At 36.8% G+C, this 18,963-nt stretch overlaps 1 protein-coding gene across 2 annotated transcripts in view; it reads right to left on the bottom strand.

Moving 5' to 3' along the window:
- Positions 1 to 5,719: 5,719 nt before the first annotated feature.
- Positions 5,720 to 18,963, bottom strand: part of PRKCA (protein kinase C alpha) — a 227,701-nt gene continuing 214,457 nt past the window's right edge. For both annotated transcript variants that reach the window (XM_058165997.1, XM_058165998.1), the window contains one exon: positions 5,720 to 16,729. In XM_058165997.1, coding sequence (XP_058021980.1) covers positions 16,565 to 16,729 — 165 coding nt within the window. In that variant the 3' untranslated portion in view covers positions 5,720 to 16,564. The remainder of the gene's footprint in view (positions 16,730 to 18,963) is intronic.

Genomic DNA, 18,963 nt, shown 5'->3' with positions numbered 1-18,963 from the left:
TCCTCCTCCTTCTGTTCCTCCTCCACTTTGTTCTCCTTGTCTTCGTTTTTTATTTATTTTATTTTATTTATTTATTTATTTTGTCAAGCATGTATTAGATAACAGATATAAGTATAAACATGATTATGAATACATGAAATGGATACGAATAAGACACGTTGGTGCGTTTATGCACGCCCCTTACAGACCTCTTAGGAATGGGGTGAGGTCAACAGTAGACAGTCTAAGGTTAAAATTTTGGGAGTTTGGGGAAGAAATCACAGACTCAGATAGTGCATTCCAGGTATTGACCACTCTTGCTGAAGTTGTATTTTCTGCAATCGACTTTGGAGTGGTTTACCTTAACTTTGTATCTATTGTGTGCTCATGTATTGTTGTGGTTGAAGCTGAAGTATTCATTGACAGGTAGGACATTGTAGCAGATAATTTTATGTACTAGGCTTAGGTCAGACTGAAGGCGGCATAGTTCTAAGTTGTCTAAGCCCAAAATTTCAAGTCTGGTGGCATAAGGTATTCTGTTGAGAGCAGAGGAGTGGAGGACTCTTCTCGTGAAATATCTCTGAACTCTCTCAATTGTATTAATGTCTGTATTCAAGGATTGGTCTAGCAAATGTTTTGTATGCTCTAGTTAGCAGTACAATATTACCAGAGAAGAAGTTACGCAAGATTAGGTTAATAACTTTTAATGCCTTTTTGGAATGTTGTTACAGTGGGCTCTGGCACTTAGATCATTAGAGATGAGTACTCCAAGGTCCATGAGTGAGGGTCATCTACAAGGTCGTATCAATCCAGCTTGTATTTTAGGTTCTGATTTTTTTTGCCACTTTGTAAGACAGAGCATTTGTTGGTTGAGATTTAAAGTTGCCACTTGTTTGACCATTCTGACGCATAGTCAAGATCTTTTTGAAGAGTAGCAGCATTGTTGGTATTGTGGAATATTTTTACATCATCAGCAAAGAGAACACAGTTGCTTTTAATATGATCGCCTAGGTCATTTATGTAAAGTATAAAGAGTGTTGGTCCTAAAACACTGCCTTGGGGGACACAGCTGTTAACAGATACAGGATTTGATAGATACAGGATTTTCTTCTTTTGCTCCTCCTCCTTCTGCTTTTCCTCCTCCTCCTCCTCCTTGTCCTCTCCCTCTTCCTTCTTCTGCTCCACCTCTTCCTCTTGCTTCTCCTCCCCCCTGCAATTTTTAGGTTGACTGGCATCATGTCTCCCAGCAACTGGATAGATGATTGTCTCTCCCTGTCCCAGGGCTGTAGTCCTCAACACCTATACACCAGACTGGACCAACGGGATTGTTTTACATTTCCCCACAACAGCCTTGCCAGCAGCCAGATCAGTGCTCATGACAGTACAGGTGCCATTTAAGATCACAATTTAGCTTCTTTTTCCTTTTTCCTCACTCTATAAATGCCAGAAAAACAGCAGCTATGCCCGGCCATTAAAGCCCATATGCCACAAAGCATTTTGATCGTGAACCTCTTTAAACAGAGTGTCAGTATCAGAGCAGAAAATAATGCCACAAGTTTTGCTGATTGACATCCAAAGACGAAAGGAACGCACGACGCAACAACAAAACGCCTTAAAAAACAAACAAGCAATCAAACTCTGTAATCGCAAATGTATCCTAAATTCATCTGACCTTGTAATTCTTTTTTAAAAATCCCAAGTGTTCAATATTGACCAAGCCTATCCAATATTTTTTCCCAAAGGGAAAGATAATGTGACATTATCTGACTAACCTAATACATAATTTTCTCTTATGAAGTGAAGTAGCATTGACATTGGTTTAGGTGCAGGATGCTCAATGCTTTGCATCCTTGGAAGCTGAATTACTATTAAAACACAGGAGAAAGAACAGTTTAGCCACAGTCAACTCCGATGTAAAAAAAAAAGCTCATTCTCAAACCTTGAGCAAAACTATACCGTAGCCATCGGGGCTGAGAGCAGATGTTAAATTTAAGAGGTAAGGGCTTCTAATGGACTTTTGATTATATATGACTTTCTCCAAAAGTGCAGAAAGAGTGACTAAGGCCAGAAGCTTTCAAAAAATGAAATGGGAAAGACAGTAGTAAGGTGATATACTGTATGAGCATTATAAAATGGCATTTCTGGGGCTAGTGTGTGAGTCAGAATTCAAATCTCTACAGTTCTGAAGTTTAAGGGTTTGGGACAATTTCCATTACAATCTGCATAACAAATTGTTGAGAAGTTTTCTCCCAATCCCAGCAATTGTAATTCTGTAATACAGGGACGCGGTGACTCAGTGGCTAAGGCGCTGAGCTTGCCGATTGAAAGGTCGGAAGTTCAGTGGTTCAAATCCCTAGTGCCGCATAATGGGGTGAGCTCCCGTTACTTGTCCCAGCTTCTGCCAACCTAGCAGTTCGAAAGCATGTAAAAAATGCATGTAAAAAAAAGAGACCACTTTTGGTAGGAAGGTAACAGCATTCTATGCGTTTTTGGCATTTTGTCATGACGGCCATGTGATCCCGGAGACATCTTCGGACAGCGCTGGCTCTTTGGCTTTTTTTTTTTAATTTGAATTTATATCCCGCCCTTCTCCGAAGACTCAGGGCGGCTTACACAATGTTAAGCAATAGTCTTCATCCATTTGTATATTATATACAAAGTCAACTTTTATTGCCCCCACCAATCTGGGTCCTCATTTTACCTACCTTATAAAGGATGGAAGGCTGAGTCAACCTTGGGCCTGGTGGGACTTGAACTTGCAGTAATTGCAAGCAGCTGCTGTTAATAACAGACTGCATTAGTCAGACTTAGTCTGCTGAGCCAGCTTTGAAACAGAGATGAGCACCGCTCCCTAGAATTGGGAACGACTACCACATATGTGCAAGGGGAACCTTTACCTTTACCTTAATAATTTGTCTTCAACCAAGGCCTAGCCTTGACTTTCAATTTCTCTGCCAAGGGCCATGTTCACAGTCAGTGGATTGAAGGCAAAGTATTTCATGAGCTGGACCAATAAAAGAAAACTGATACGGTCCTTTCCCATACGTTTAATTATTTTCTGGCATACATTATTAATGTTACCATTTAAGACAACATTTGGAATTGATCCATGATCCAGTTGCCATTCTACCGGTTTTGGTTGTGCAGATTCTGCTTTAAAATCTAACTTTTGGATTTTGAAAGATCCTTGAGCATGGTTTTGAATTCAGTTTTAGATTTCAATTATCTTCCACTTTTTAAAATTTTGCATCTCCACCAAGTCCTTTGAATAGATAAATTGGAGACACTTCTCAAAGCCAGCACTGTAACCATTTGTGAGAACTGGGCCTCACATCAGTACAGGTGACTAGTAGCCATTTCCATAGCAATTTCTAGTTGTAGACTGACCCCCTTCTCAAGAGATCTAGGCCTCCTTCCACTTTGGTTGGAAGAACACAAGGACAAGTGTGAGAAACTGATAGCCTCGGTTTGCCTATATGTTCTCTATTTGGAAACTGAAACATTTGCTGGAATTTAAAATTTTAGAGAAACTCATTCCCTAGGTCAGGATTCTCCAAAGGGATCAATAAAAGGTAAAGGCTCCCCTTGCACATACATGCTAGTCGTTCCCGACTCTAGGGGGCGGTGCTCATCTCTGAGCATGTAAAATTATTTTCAGAAATGTTTGCATTTTACATTTAGGAGCTTTGTGTGAGAGCTAACATTTACTCGGCTATGTGAATGTAAACTATCATACTAACCAAGAATTCTACAATCAACCTTACATTTTTTTTAGTTCTGCAACTCAGTAAATATTCTTTTTTCTGTAGATCAAAGAGGTATAACCTTTCCGGCTTCCCATCGTATTGATTGGGGGAGAAACCTTAAAATTATGGCACATTGTTACTGATCAATATAATACACAATATTGAATGAGGTGGCAAGATAAAGATTTCAGTTCCTAACAGCCAGTTTCTAGCTACTGCCCCTTCTGAATTCTGAGGTTTAATGAACTATCTAAAACTTCATGAAGAGGTTGATGAGTGAAGAGTTTCGGGACCCTGCCAGTTCAGGTCCTGTCAAAGAAATCTGATACCATTTTTCTTTTTTTTATTTGCCTCCTTCTCCAACTCAGTTACATGCCACATTCTTACCATCACATCAAAACCCAGATCCAAAGACCTTTACCCTTATTAGCTTCCTGCCTCATCAGAATGGAAAGAACAGTTTTCTAAAAAAGAAAAGTTTTCCTCTGCTCTTCAGCTGAGACGATCTCATTCTTTGCCACATAAAACATGCTTCCATTCTAATGGACCTTATTTGAAAGACAGACAATAATGAATAGGCAATGAAGGTTACTTTTATTTTTCATGGATTGTGAGGAGGTGGCATTTTTTAGGGAACAACTCATACTTGAAGTCCCAATCTCTTTTCTGTAATGCAAGTGCATGCATTCCACTCTGTAACTCATCCCAATATTTATCAGGTGGCATGTCTCGAATAAATAGAGCTGGTGTCAATAATACATTCCCTTCTTCTTATTTTATCTGGTCTTGTGCTTTTCACATCTTAGCAAGATCCTAGACAGCAATCTCCTTTTTGCTTTGGCAGCAGTGTTAAGAATTACACATTTCTACAAATAACTTTTTCCAAATGAAAATAATTAAACAGCTGAACACTGAAAAGATCCAGAACAAGGATATAAAGCAGTGTTCTCCAGTTTATCTTAATAATCTGAGCTTCAGAAGAATTTTATAAGCATCTAATAATTTTAGATATATGGTTACATCCAGTAATTCAGAAGGGGCAGTAGCTAGAAACTGGCTGTTAGGAACTGAAATCTTTATCTTGCCACCTCATTCAATATTGTGTATTATATTGATCAGCAACAATGTGCCATAATTTTGAGGTTTCTCCCCCAATCAATACGATGGGAGGCCAGAAAGGTTATACCTCTTTGATCTACAGAAAAAAGAATATTTACTGAGTTGCAGAACTAAAAAAAATGTAAGGTTGATTGTAGAATTCTTGGTTAGTATGATAGTTTACATTCACACAGCCGAGTAAATGTTAGCTGTCAGCTCTCACACAAAGCTCCTAAATGTAAAATGCAAACATTTCTGAAAATAATTTTACAGATATATAGCAAAACATCAATCAAAATAATTTGATTCCATGCAACAGCGCTTAGAACCTAGGCTATACCTCACATTCAACTGGCTCCTTCCCACATTAACTATCACTTGCATGAGGGCTAAGAAAATATCCAAAGGTAAACAATTACAAATCTGGAATTGCCCATTCATAATGGCAACATGTAAAACATGAATGGTTGTAAATGGTTTTGATTTCATTGTGCTGTGCTCTATTTTGACATGGTATTAGTCCGTACAACTTCAGATGCCCCTGGAAATAATACCTGGTGATCCTAGATGGATTGCCACCGTACAATAAAAACATGTATTTCTGCAAAGAATAAGGGACAGATGGGTACATATTTGCATTACACATATGGAATTTCCCAGGCCATTTTTAAATACTGCACAGGCAGATTATTAAATGTGAAGTTTCCGCTAAGTAGAAATGAGTTTGTATTCCCACTAGAGCAGATCCAGGTAAGGAATGGATTGTTCTTATATAATGGACAATATTGCAAAAAGACTTATTTAGCCGGTGAGGAATCATCTAGTTAAAACTGAAATATCCTCACTGATTAATTCAGCAACCTGCTAAAACCTTTGAAGAAAGACTTCCACAAAAATAATTGTCAGTATCTTTATTCATACTCAACTTGCTTTCAAACTATCATTACTATTTAACAAAAAAAAGTCATGCAAACAAAGTTTAATTGTTAAGTTTAAGGAAAAAGTGCAACAATTTGTACATTAGTCTTGTCCATTTTTAAAAACATCTTCTCCCAGCAAATGAATGGCCTTTCCATTTACTTTACAGTACCATGCGATTATTAAATAGTTAGAAAACATTTTTCTGTCTTCCAAATAGAAATATTGAGCCTTAAAATAGTATCATATATAAAATGTAAAACTTGATGGGTTTGACTTTGTCCAAAGAGAGAACAAGGACACAGCAAATATGATGAGTTCTCATTCTTCCATGCGAAAAATTTGTAGTATAGGAGCTATAAGATACCCCTTCTATGTGGCATGTGGATCTCAGGCTTTAAATTGACAAAAATTACATTACATTTTTTATTAAATTGGATTGTGTACACCTTCTAAGCAATAAAAAGAAATAAAAGCTCTGAAGTTTGTTGTTTGGGGCATTGATTACAGTAGAAACAAATCCTAGGCCTAAATTCTGTATAATAAGTATAAGCAACCTGTCTTATCTTAAATGAGATAGTCATGAACTAGTTAAAATTAACATTTTGATTCCAATACACATGGGATCTGGAGTGGAAGGAGGGATGGGAGTGCATCTATAGATTTTCAGACGCAGTTAGTGGTGTCTGTACTTGCAAAAGGCTTTTTTGCTTTTTTTTTTTTTTTTTTGGTTCAATTGTGTCTGGTTCTCGGAGTGCCTGGGCCAGTCCCTGCAGTTTTCTTGGCAAGTTTTTGCAAAAGTGATTTGCCAATGCCTCCTTCCTAGGGCTGAGAGAAAGTGACTGGCCCAAGGGCATCGAGTTGACCTTATGCACAAGGCAGGATTAGAACTCGCAGTTTCCCGGTTTCTAACCCCATGCCATAACCACTATACTAAACTGGCTCTCTGTAAAAGGCTTAATCACTCCCTAAGATGGAAAGATGGATTGCAGTGGAAAGCTTGAGGCACACTCAGGGGAGACGGGGTGTCTTGTTAAAAATGGGTGGATGTACGTATGTTATTTGCATACTTTACCCCAAAATCTCCTTCACAGAGATTGTCATGAGGTTTGCATAGGAGAAATTCCCTGTGATTTCTGTAAAAATTTGGACATCAAATCAAAATGGATTCAGGCTGTCTCTCAATATACAATAAGACACTCTTTACACCAGTTGTTGAGAATAATCAAATCAGTCTTTGACCATGATCAGCAGACACCCAATTACCTCTGAGCAAAACTGAGTTCTCTAGTTTTTTGTCTTGTCACACTAATTTTTATGATGATGTAAATGTGCCGTTTGCTTATGGTTTGAAATGAAGTGATTTAATTTCTGTTGATGGGAATAGTTGCCTTCAAAAATCCTCCCACCTTCTGTGTTTCATGAAATCATGACAATATGCTAGAACACTCCATTATGTTTTTGCCTATGCAAAGTTTGAACCCCTTTAATAGAAAAATGCCTTTAGCAAAAGCTGTATCTTGCAACATCTGCACAAAACTTCTCTTGGCAAGAGCTAAAATATTCCAGATCACGTATGAGACACATATCGGGTTATGCATTTTTTCCCTCACCAGTACTATTAAAAGTTGTATAAAAAAGTACAAATAGCACAGCATATTCAGCAAAATATGTAAATTGTTGGATTCTCTATTAAAAAATTTAATACTTGTTTTTTTTTTAACCTTAGAAGTGCAGCAAGAATAATAACCAAACAGACCTCACAGTAGACTGTGAGGATAATAATTATTATTATCCCCATTTTACAAATGAGGAAATTGAGGCAAAAAGTTTCATACCTTGCCCAAGGCCACAAAGGGAATCATTGGCAGATTTGAGAAAAGGGAGTCCATTATTCCTAGATCCCACACTTGTAATATAGCTATGAAAACACCTATATTGTCTCCACTACAGGTAATCCTTGATTTATGACCGCAATTGACTCCAAAATTTCTGTGGCTAAGCAAAATAGCCAGAGAATAGCAATAGTTGCTAAGTGAATTTTGCCCAATTTTACACCCTTCTTTTGCCACAGTTGTTAAATGAATCACTGAAGTTGTTCAGTTACTAACACCATTGCTAAGTGAATTTGGCTTCCCCATTGACTTCGCTTGATAGGAGGTCACAAAAGGTGATCACATGATCCCAGAACATTGCAACCATCATAAATACATGCCAGTTGCCAAACATCCAATTTCTGATCACCTGACCAAGGGATGCAGCAATGGTCCTAAGTGTGAAAAAGGATCATGACTCCCTTTTTTCAGTGGCACCGTAACTTCAAACAATCACTGGAGGACTACCTGTAAATGTTTTCATATCCCAAGGGATCTTTTAACGGCAGGCATTATAAGGTGGTATAAATGCCAAGCTTCACTGACGCTATTTACTGATAAAGTGATAAAACAATGAGTGGCATTAAATCACTCTCAATTTTAAATATTTCAGATATTGTAATTTTGGATTTGGTTCTAACATTGCAAATAAACAATTGGGGGGTGTTTTAAGGGGGGTTGAAAACAATCGCAATGGAATATTTGCAACTTAACACATTTTACAGATGCAGTGACAGCTGTCATAACTATTTAATACTCAATATAATTTCATTCTTTCCCACCCTCACCCTCCCACTTTCTATATTGAAAATAAAATATTTTATCTCTAAAATAACGTATTAAGTTTGGTTCAGGACTCTTAAATGGATATGACTACATTTGACTCATGCAATCTAAGAAGAGACTCACAAGCAGCCCATGCCAAATATGTTAAGCACTTGAGTTGTGCTCCTACACATTTCTTCATTGGACAGATCCCTCTGGAGTAAACAGGGGCAGGAAAGAGGGGCAGAGGGGGGTGATGGGGTGATGATGCCCTAATTATATCGAAGTATTACTTTGGGCAACCTTCAAAAGTGTATTGTTATAAGATGTTTTGTTGGTCTCATTTTGCATACAAGATTATTCTGAAGTCGAACCAATACTTTGTTCTGTGAAAAGATACTTTCTAAATTGATGATACTCTTAGCTTTTAAGTCAAGTAAAGATTGTTTTAATTTCACATACTGTTAAGCCAAACAGGAAAACCTATCTGCTATATTGGTTGTTCTATTTTAGTTTCTAGAAAGCTCACTGACAAAGCAGCAAAATGGAAGTTAAATACACAGAGAACTTAAGCACTTGGGTGAGAAGTGCTACTCTTTAATTAATTAGTTAATAACTGGAAACAAAAGAAAGGGATTAAAGTCCCTATAGGTTGCTTTTGAGGGGCCTAATTCAGGAGCTAAATTCTAGGAATTGTAAAGCCCTGCTCTAGCAAAGCCATCTGAATCAGATACTTAGACAAAACCCAAGTGTGAAGGGTTTAAAAAGCAAATGTATAGGCCTAAATTAACTAGAGCAGGTCTAACTTAGAGGGCTAAGAAGGAAGAGACACTAGCCATGACTATTGCCTTGCAAGGACAAACTCTATGGCACCAATGATAAAGTGTCTTAATGCCAGTAATCCAACATTCAGATTTTAAAACAGGAAGTTAATAATGATGTAACTATTCCTACAAATTTAGCAGGAGGCTAGAGAAGCCCAAGCAACCAAACTGTTTTGTGGTGGGAAATGAAAGATGTGTCTACAATTACGCAAGAGCTGAAGCAGGTGATTAGGGAGACGTGGTTGTTTTTTCCTCCCTCAAAATATTAGAGCATATTATCAGCATCCATCACTGATGGAGATGGAGGACAAAAAGAAAACTCATCCCACAAATCAAATACAAGTATGGAATGTGGCGGAACATGCAGCAACACCCAAGACTGATATATAGGAATATATAGGATTTGTGCAATCTGCATGTGTGTAAATGCTCCTGGTAATGGAGTATCATTGGGTTAATTCATTTTCAATTAAAAAAAAATCTTAAGTAACATCTGCTCTGGGTTTACCATTCTGCTTATGAAATTTTATCACCTTCACACATCCTGTGACTTTTAAGAAAGAATACAAGAAGTTAGAGTAACGTGGGACTGGCCAATCACAAGAAATATAGCAGTTTTGTTCAGCAGACCGCGCCTAAAGCAAATAAATATGAGCATTTATCTAAATAAATTTAACAAGGAATGCATTTGTATTATTTAACAACAATAATTTCTATGTTACTGAAGATAGAATAGATAGATACAGGGGCCTTAAAATGTGTGTAGAATTCATGGATCTGTTGAATGTATTTTTTAAAGGTGCATTATGGCTAAAACTGAAATATTTGTTTAATGACCAAAGACTGCTTGATTTTGTCAAGATCCTGTATCCATCCTTCATCTCTGACATGACAGTGCAGGCCAGTTTTACTGAAGTCTTCCCTGGGTCCAGGGAACAGGGAAGGAAAATTTCTTATCTTTTCTCAAATTATACTTGATTCAAAATTGTATTAAATAAGCTTGATACGCATTTGCCAGGATTTGGAAAGGGGAACCTCTGTGTTTTAAGCACAATCATCCTCTTGTTATAAACTTGGACTACATTTGCTAACTGAATTATTAAATAATTGTAAAGGATCATTTTTTTTTTCAAATTTTAGAATAATCCCTTAGGGATCAATTATGCAAAGTGAAAGGTCAGAATGGTCACAGAGATAAGCAACTCAGCGTAAAGGTCAAGACTTTCCTGCATTATTTTTCTCACTGATGTAAGTTATTCTTTCCAGAAACTTCAGGGTTCAAAACTGCTGGTTTATTTTAAGAGAGATCAACGTCTTCCCACTGTTATTTAAGTTTTTAATGCTGAAGTTAATCTGCCACCTCCTTTATGGGGCTGCCATTTGGATCCTGAGAATGCCTTTAAATGTGAATTGCAGCAAGCTGGTCTCTTGTGTGCCTATTTATAGTTCCCAAAATGTATTTCCAATATAGTCATTTTATTGGAAACAGGACAATCTCAGGGCATGGCTCTTTGGTCTGTTGTGCTTGTTGAGGACCTGTTTTTAGGATAGCCCCAGATTTATTTCCTTATCTCCCAGCAGAGGGCCACAACTGCTCCTAGCCAAATTTGGAAGCTCAAGAAGCTATTGAATGGAGCCACCATCCACTATTTCTCTACCTGAGTAAAAGATAATTCTGTCGCTGCACTAATATTTGGAGTATTTCCCTTCCAAGCATCTGAGTTTATGCTCATTCATCTTGTGCACCAAGCTCTTTTGGCATTTTATTTGAAAAGGCATTTTGGCCAATGTCTTATCTTATTATACTGCTTGCAATTAATTTTCAAAACCTTGTGTGGCAAAACTGAATGTGCAGGTAGTCCTCAACTTACGACCATAACCGGGATCAGAATTTCCACTGCTAAGCAAGGCAGTTGTTAAGTGCCTGACTTTACAATCTGTTTTTTTTTGCCATGGTTGTTAAGTGAATCACTGTAGTTATTGTGGCCATTAAGTAAATCTGGCTTTCCCCCCCAATTGACTTTGCATGTCTGGGAAGATCACAAATGGCAATCACATGACCCCAGGACGCTGCAACTGTTATAAATACACGGCGGTTGTCAAGTGCCTGAATTTTGATATGTTGGGATGCTGCAACAGTCATAAGCATGAGGACTTGTTGTAAGTCACCTTTTTTTAGTGCTTTTGTAACTCTGAATAGTCGCTAAATGAATGGGTTTAAGTCAAAGACTACCTGTAATCTCTCCCATTTTACAAAGAAGACACGAGGGGGATTTTTCAATTCTTGGGAGCATACCCATGTAATGAACAAGCAGTCGGCCCTAACCAGCATGCCTTCCTATACTGTAATTTTTTTAACACTGCAGCAAGTCAGCAATTGATTGTACCTATATGGGGCACAAAAGCATCTTCTGAGTAGTTTTTCAAAAAAAGGTCCAGAAGGCAGCCTGACTAAGCGATCAAAACCCTCTGTTTTTTGTCTATCACCATCTTGACTGTGATCCTTCATCCCACATAGATGACTCAATTGATTGCCCTGTCAGTTCAATGCAACATCCTAACTGAAGGATGAAATGCCAAAGGTTAGAATCAATGGCTATTAAGCATGAGGCAACAAGGATTGTCTTGTAGAATAGGGATTATCTAGGTCACTGCTGCGTTGCATTTTTATAGTGTGTATATATGTGTTGGGGGGGCTTTGTTGCAGTTATTTGTTTGCTTCTTGTCTTGGCTCTTGCCATCAGCTATGAATTGTCAACTGAGGTAATTAAAAAGAAGACAACTCCATTTGTAGAGCTATTTTCCCCACTTCAGCTCCCCCAAGATGTGATATGATAACATCACAGTTAGGCTGAGGGCAGCAGAATGGGGAAGGCTGTTGAATCATTTATAACTCCAATGAACATCTAACAAACACTGAACAGGGGAAACAAAATATAATTTCATAGTATAAATTGTGTATATCATTATTACTGTCTAGAGTAACTACTACACATTTAACTCCCTATGATCACCTTAAGAAGAGATTGGACAAGTATTTGTCTGAAGTGATCTAAGGTCTCCTGTTTGAGCAGAGGGTTGGGCCAGAAGACTTCCAAGATCCCTTCTAATTCTGTTGTTCTGTTTATTCTGAAACAAGTGTCTTCTTGAGCAGCTTCTCACATTTGTTTATTTAATTTTAATTTAATTTAATTGGGCCGTAATAGCTCAGGCTGTTAGAAGCCTGTTATTAGAACACAGCAGCCTGCAATTACTGCAGGTTCAAGCTCGGCCCCAGTTGACTCAGCCTTCCATCCTTTATAAGGTAGGTAAAATGAGGACCCAGATTGTTGGGGGGGCAATAAGTTGACTTTGTAAATATACAAATAGAATGAGACTATTGCCTTATACACTGTAAGCCGCCCTGAGTCTTCGGAGAAGGGCGGGATATAAATGTAAATAAAAAAAAATTTAATAAATAAAATTTCATTTCTCATTATCTAATACTTGGTTAAGAACATGTGGTGCATTGTCTGGTCTATTTAGTCTACTATTGCTAGCTTTAGAAGCTAGTTGTTTTCTAGGGTTAAAGAGTGACACTATTTCCCATCACCTGCAAAACAATTCTCTAGGAATTGTTTCCATATTCTCTGGAAACAAGGTAGATGATACCACAGTCTTTCAACATGCAAATCAGGGCCCTCTTCAGCCATGGCCTTTCCTTTCTTTGCAGCCTTTTGAGGGCTTTGTAGTGGGGAAGTTATGCTATCCAAATTGATAGGATTAGGGGGGAAAAACAATATGTTGGGACAAAATTAAATTGGATTTAACTGAAATTATTATTTTCAGTTCCAAATCTACATAATTTACATTTTTGCAACAAATTGTTCGGTGGTTGCAAATCTAAACTCCAGATTTTGAGTCTGCATCATATGTCACGGTATCTTTTTGATAAAGATACTCAAATATCCCAGACTTGAATAAAATTACTCAATCATCAGATTTTCCACAAGAGAAACTTGGCATTTTGTTTCTTTCACTGTGGAAATGTTATGCAGAATGTTGGCACTTATTAATAGCAGTGTTATTGCTTTACATACAAAGCAATCTACCGAAAAAGTTTGAAGCAAACTAGGATATTCTATAAACAACATCCTTAGTTTCTTGAAGAAAGGTTTTCTACTTAGGATGTTCATGGTAATTTTTCATTATGTTCCCCCAGATATTATTAGCATGACAAATGCATCTCTCCAGTAACATAAAATGTGTTTGAATAAAATAAAGCTTTAAATGCCCAGTTTATGGACCGGGGCGGGGGGGTTGTTCTGTGCCCCAGAGGTTTTTCATTAGGCTCTGGCTCAGCCTAATGAAATTATACCCTTAAAAAAAGCTAAATTGCACAACTTTTTATAAAACTGGCAATGTCACGAAAAACAGGCAAAGAGAAATAGATGTCAGTTTTATCTAATATGTTCAATCTTTTTATGTGTAATGACTGTTTTCTATATATTGGTTATTGTAAGTATAAATATTAATATTTGTTATTTTTAAATATATTTATACTATTAAAGAACAGCTAAATCTGCAGAGCTGCTACAACTTCCAATATTAGATTCATTTAACCATATGCATACCTCCTGCTTTAAGATATTTGTTGGTACTGTGGTTTTTACCAAGGGCATGGCTGCTTAGTAAATTCTCAGCTGAACAAGAGATACAGTGCATTTTTGCAAGGCCTATTTATTTCTTTGTGTCCATTTGGAACACTAGATATGGAAATTGGAATAAGAAGTATGGCAATGACAGGAATATTTTTTACAAGGCAGAGCACAAAGCTTACAAAAACTATTAACTATCACATGCAGAAATTTCATTACATGTTTGGCGAGATGGCAGTGCGCTTGTTATTGATTTATTCATTATTTATTGAATTTGTATGGCTGCCTATCTCACAGAGTGATCATACATAGGCGGTTCACAACATGGCATCTGAAACTAGCATCCTCAATTTTCCTAGGTAGCACATTTGTTTTATAGCTTATAAGGGGTTTATTTGGGGCTTAGGTATAGGGTTATTCCTACAGATACTTTTTGGCACACAGATGTAGAGGAAAATACATGCTATCATATGTGAGGACCTGGCTTATTTTGTCATGATTGCACACCTTCTGACAGCCTGTATTTAAAAAAATAGCCTTCCCAATAAATTCTGAAAACATTGAAAAGTATGTTTCTATATGTATTCTGTTCACATGTAGCTTCTTGTGCATTTTTTTTTAATATATCCTAAAGATTTGCAAAAGAAAGGCAAAAAAGCAAGCATAAAATGATCCTTGCCTAGATCCTTGGAGAAAATGAATATATTCTGGAAAGAAAAAGTTTTCCGAAGAGGCTTTTCACATATTCTAAGCTGGTATGAGAAAAATAATCTTCAAATACAATTGGGGAACATTTTCTACTGAATTTTGTGGAGTATTTTTCAATTTGGGAATGCATTTTTGTGTGGCAAAACTGATAAGCAGATGGGCCATCCAGGGACTTACATGCACATATTTTGGCAGCTAAATGTACAGAAATTAAGAGAGAAAACATTGCAAGGAAAAGCCTATCACATTTACATGCAAAAGAATTTCAGGTCCACTATTTAATGACCTTTAAAATTGGTTAAATTCAAGTGAAATACTGGGGGGAGGGGAGGAAATGAACTAATTTAAAAGCAAGGGAGTAAAATTCTATGAAATATCTGATTATAGCTCTAATATATTGTTTTCCTGCTTCAAAGTAATAGATATGCAGTAAGTGCCCAGCATTCTCTTGAAAGAAAGCCTCATACTTTTTTTTTTTTTTAAAAAGCACAGGTATATAGTTGTTCTCCAAATTTCCTGCTCAAGTTCTTGCATAATCCTCTTAACTACTTTTTAAATGTCTTGAGATCAAACAATTGATTTAGGGACATGTTGCAAGTTCTTCAGCAAGAAATGAGGGGAATTGGCCCAGCATGCACTAGGAGCTGCTCATACTAGCCTGGAGTTGGTAAACTTTGCACATGCGTGTGCATTGTGTTCACTTTGCTCAAAATCTCATTGTAGTTTAGGATAATTTAGCAGTAGAACTACATAAAAATAAGCAGAGAAGAGCACAGACTTCCCTAAGGTATCAACAAGGTGCAGAACTTTAAAAATCCTAAACAAAACAAAATGGTAAAACATTAAGCTGTAGCTAAAAAGTTCATCCCAAAGAACCTTCCCTCATCTAGCACAGCTGTGTCTTATTAAAATATGTATTATGTGTATCACAGGTGATACAATTACTCATAATATAGATTCACTTAAAGTTGTTCATTAAACATGCAAAATTCATTGCATGATGCATATTCAAAAATGTATTCAACAGCTTCCAATAGCAGTTGAAGAAAACTTGTGTTACGTTTTCACTTTGATTTCTGTGGTTCCAAGTATTCTAAACCAATCTGTTAAAAGCTGAAATTATTTTTTAGAAACATTCCTTAATGATTTCAGGCTTGACTCTGAATTCTACATCTCTATTAATTTACTGTACACTTTTTATATTCTATTCATGCAGTTTACTAAATAAATAAGTATAAATCGAAGAGTTAGGGATGTGTAGATTCAGAGCCCAGTTAAGAAATATTTAGGATAAAATATTAAAACTGGCTTTGCAATAAACTTGACTAGTGATGTAAATTAAATAGCAAATTGGCACCCTGGATCATAATATAATCTCATGGAGATTAAAAATAATACATATATCAGTATTATGCAGTTTTACCTTGGAGCTAGTTCATCACAGGCTCTAGTTAATATTCTATGCACATAATTTTTATTTTATACTGAAAACTTTATATTGAAAACTTATAAGAAACCTTTACCTTGATCAAGTCATTTTAAAAGCTTTTATGGGCCTTCTTTGCTCATATCTTTGTTTTTATCATAGATCTGGCCAACTGTAATATAGAATAAAATTTTCTGCATTTCCCTTTATTCCATCTCCCCCCCTCCGCCCAGATTCCTTATTCTTCAGTCAATTTACATTTTCATCTCTGTTTTCCTTAACCCCACAGGATAGTCTCAGATTCATTATTAATTGTTTAAGAAGAAGTTTCAGAGGTACAGGAGATAGAGAAAAATAGTCAAAGTTATAAAAATGACAAAGGCTAGCAGTAATCTATAAGCATCAGTGATTCCTAGATAAATACACTGGATGATTTTCTACGTTCACGCGTTCCTTGGCGTCTTCCCTTCCTCGTTACCCTTACAATTCCCAGACCTGAATGGAATCAACAAGGCAAAGGTCTAAAAACTCCAGGGCTAAGGGCAATTTCCCATTGGGGAGGAGGGCTTTCCTGAGTCTATTGTTTTTTTCATACTTCACACTGCAACATGGGATGTACAAACTGTGGGTTGACATAGGAGAACCCCTCAAAATCTGTTTGGTCTATGTTAGAAATGACCAGCTGATCAGGTGGCGTTAATACTGGTTGTCCTCTGGTAAAGAATTTGTCGAAGTTTTCGGCACCCTTGCCACACTGCAATTAAAAAATAAATAAATTACAAATTAGAATGCAAACTTAAGTAAACAGAGGCTAGATTGAGATTAAAAATTCTTAACCTGCTCTGAGGATCATAGAGGGGAAGCACATTTTTTGATCTTGAATGAAAGGGCTATAATAATATTCTTGATACTGAAAGTCACCACTGTCTCTCAGGTATTACATTCAGGTGGATGAAAACTAAACCTGGTGACCAGGAATATGAAAAGTAAGAATTCTTGTTCTGACTAGCCGCCTGCAGAAAATATTTCCTGTATATTGTTGGATTTCTGCATTCCAATTATTTGGGAATACTATTACCAGTCAGAAACATTTCAGCCTGGTGAACTATGGGAAGTCTATACAAATTAGGGGGGTGATATGTTAAACAAAGTGAGATGAAATGAAATGGGTGGTATAAATATCTCCATCCTGACTGGTTAGGCTCTTCCCATAGGAAAATAACCTCACCAGAAATACTTCAAGATGTATTATCTTTTAGATAAAATCAAATCTCACTGTATTAAAAACATGCAATGCCATAATTTTAAAATCCTTTACAAATGAATTTCACAGACTTTCTGTGTCGAGTTACTGATCAGTGCTGGTAGATTTACATACTGCCTGTGCTCTCCCCCACGTCATTCTTGCTATAATATTCTAACATTCAAACAGGAACCCTGGCATTCAGAGGACAATATTCCATTTTGGTGGGGAAATATATATGAAATGGTAACTGCTGTTGCTCACAGTTGCCTGTCTTGCAGGGAGTTTTGTCATGAACACATTCATTTTTCTGCCAAATGCACTCTCTTAATTTCTGGTTGCAGCAATCAACTGAAAAATGGTTCGAATAATGCATACTATGGATTTTTTGTTGTGTTTTCAAAGGGCAAACTACTTCATAGCAATCAAAAAAGGTTTTAACATGATGGGAATAATGGTTGTACAGCCCACGTACTAAAAATAAATGCTTTACAGATCCCCAGTTTATTCTGTTCCATTTTTTAAAATGGAATTATATCTCTGCCCAACATTTTTAAAAGCCTGTCTTGGTACAAAATGTAATTCAAGATCTTCTCTATTGCCCACACTAAAGCAGAAAAAAAAATAGCTTCAAGTGCCTAGTGATTGTATGAAAAATAATTTGATCAAACTCTTCAAAAGTATAAGTACTACTTAATCTTAGAAATATATTACTATTGGTGCTTTATGTCCACGTGGGATTTGTTTTTGATATGTTAAATCATATATATTTCAACAAAAAAAGAATAAATTACTGGGAAAGGAAAAAATTGAATCCAAGAGCTGCCATTTAAACTGATAGATTTTTGAGAAAGTGGGAAACATCACTCAAACTACACTTTCAGTTTCCTATTACACTCCCAGCCATCTGTTAATCAAATAAGACAGGACTTTTAGGACTTCAAGCAATGTCACTTAGGAAATAAAAAAAGATGACTGCATACAAATGGATTAGAAGGCACTCATTAATTCCACTAACTGATATGGAATACATTCCCACTCCATGTTTAAAAGAATAAGACTTTATTAACGAATAATCTTAGCTCTAGGAAGGGCCAATGTATAGTTAACTACTAATCCCATGGGATAGCATGGAATAGCAGTGTTCTAATATCTAAAGGGCTGCCATAAGGAATGGAGGCGTCAATCTATTTTCCAAAGCATCTGAAGACAGAATAAAGAAGCAATGGATGGAAACTAATCAAGGAGAGAACCAACCTAGAACTAAGAAAGAAATTTCCTGACAATGAGAACAATTAATCAGTGAAATGACTTGTCTCAGGAAACTGGGTGCCCCAACACTGGAAGTTTTTAAGAAGACCATTTGTCTGAAATGGTATAGGGTCTCCTGCTTCAGCAATGGGTTGGATTAGAAGACCTCCAAGATCCCTTCCAACTAGAAGGGACTTTTACACACCTGTTGTCCCCTGATTTTACCACAGCTTTCTGACTGATAAAGATGAATAGAATCATGCCATCGCAGCAAAAGTTTCATGTAATTTCAAACAGTCAGCACTACAGGTCAGTCTCCAATCTCTGAAGATTCATGGTTCACAAAGCCCTTTTATTTTGATTAATATGAAAGCAAGAAAGTTGAAACTATCTAGCTTGTACACTGGAAAAAAATTGCTAGGTGAGATATGTGGAAGTGCTATCCCATGTGACCCATCGTTCACCAGAGCACTTCAAGCCCGAACATACATATA

Source organism: Ahaetulla prasina, chromosome 2 (genome assembly GCF_028640845.1).
Source record: "Ahaetulla prasina isolate Xishuangbanna chromosome 2, ASM2864084v1, whole genome shotgun sequence".
NCBI classification, from domain to species: domain Eukaryota; kingdom Metazoa; phylum Chordata; class Lepidosauria; order Squamata; family Colubridae; genus Ahaetulla; species Ahaetulla prasina.
Note: the sequence above shows the minus strand (reverse complement) of the source record. Positions and strands in the feature narration are given on the sequence as shown.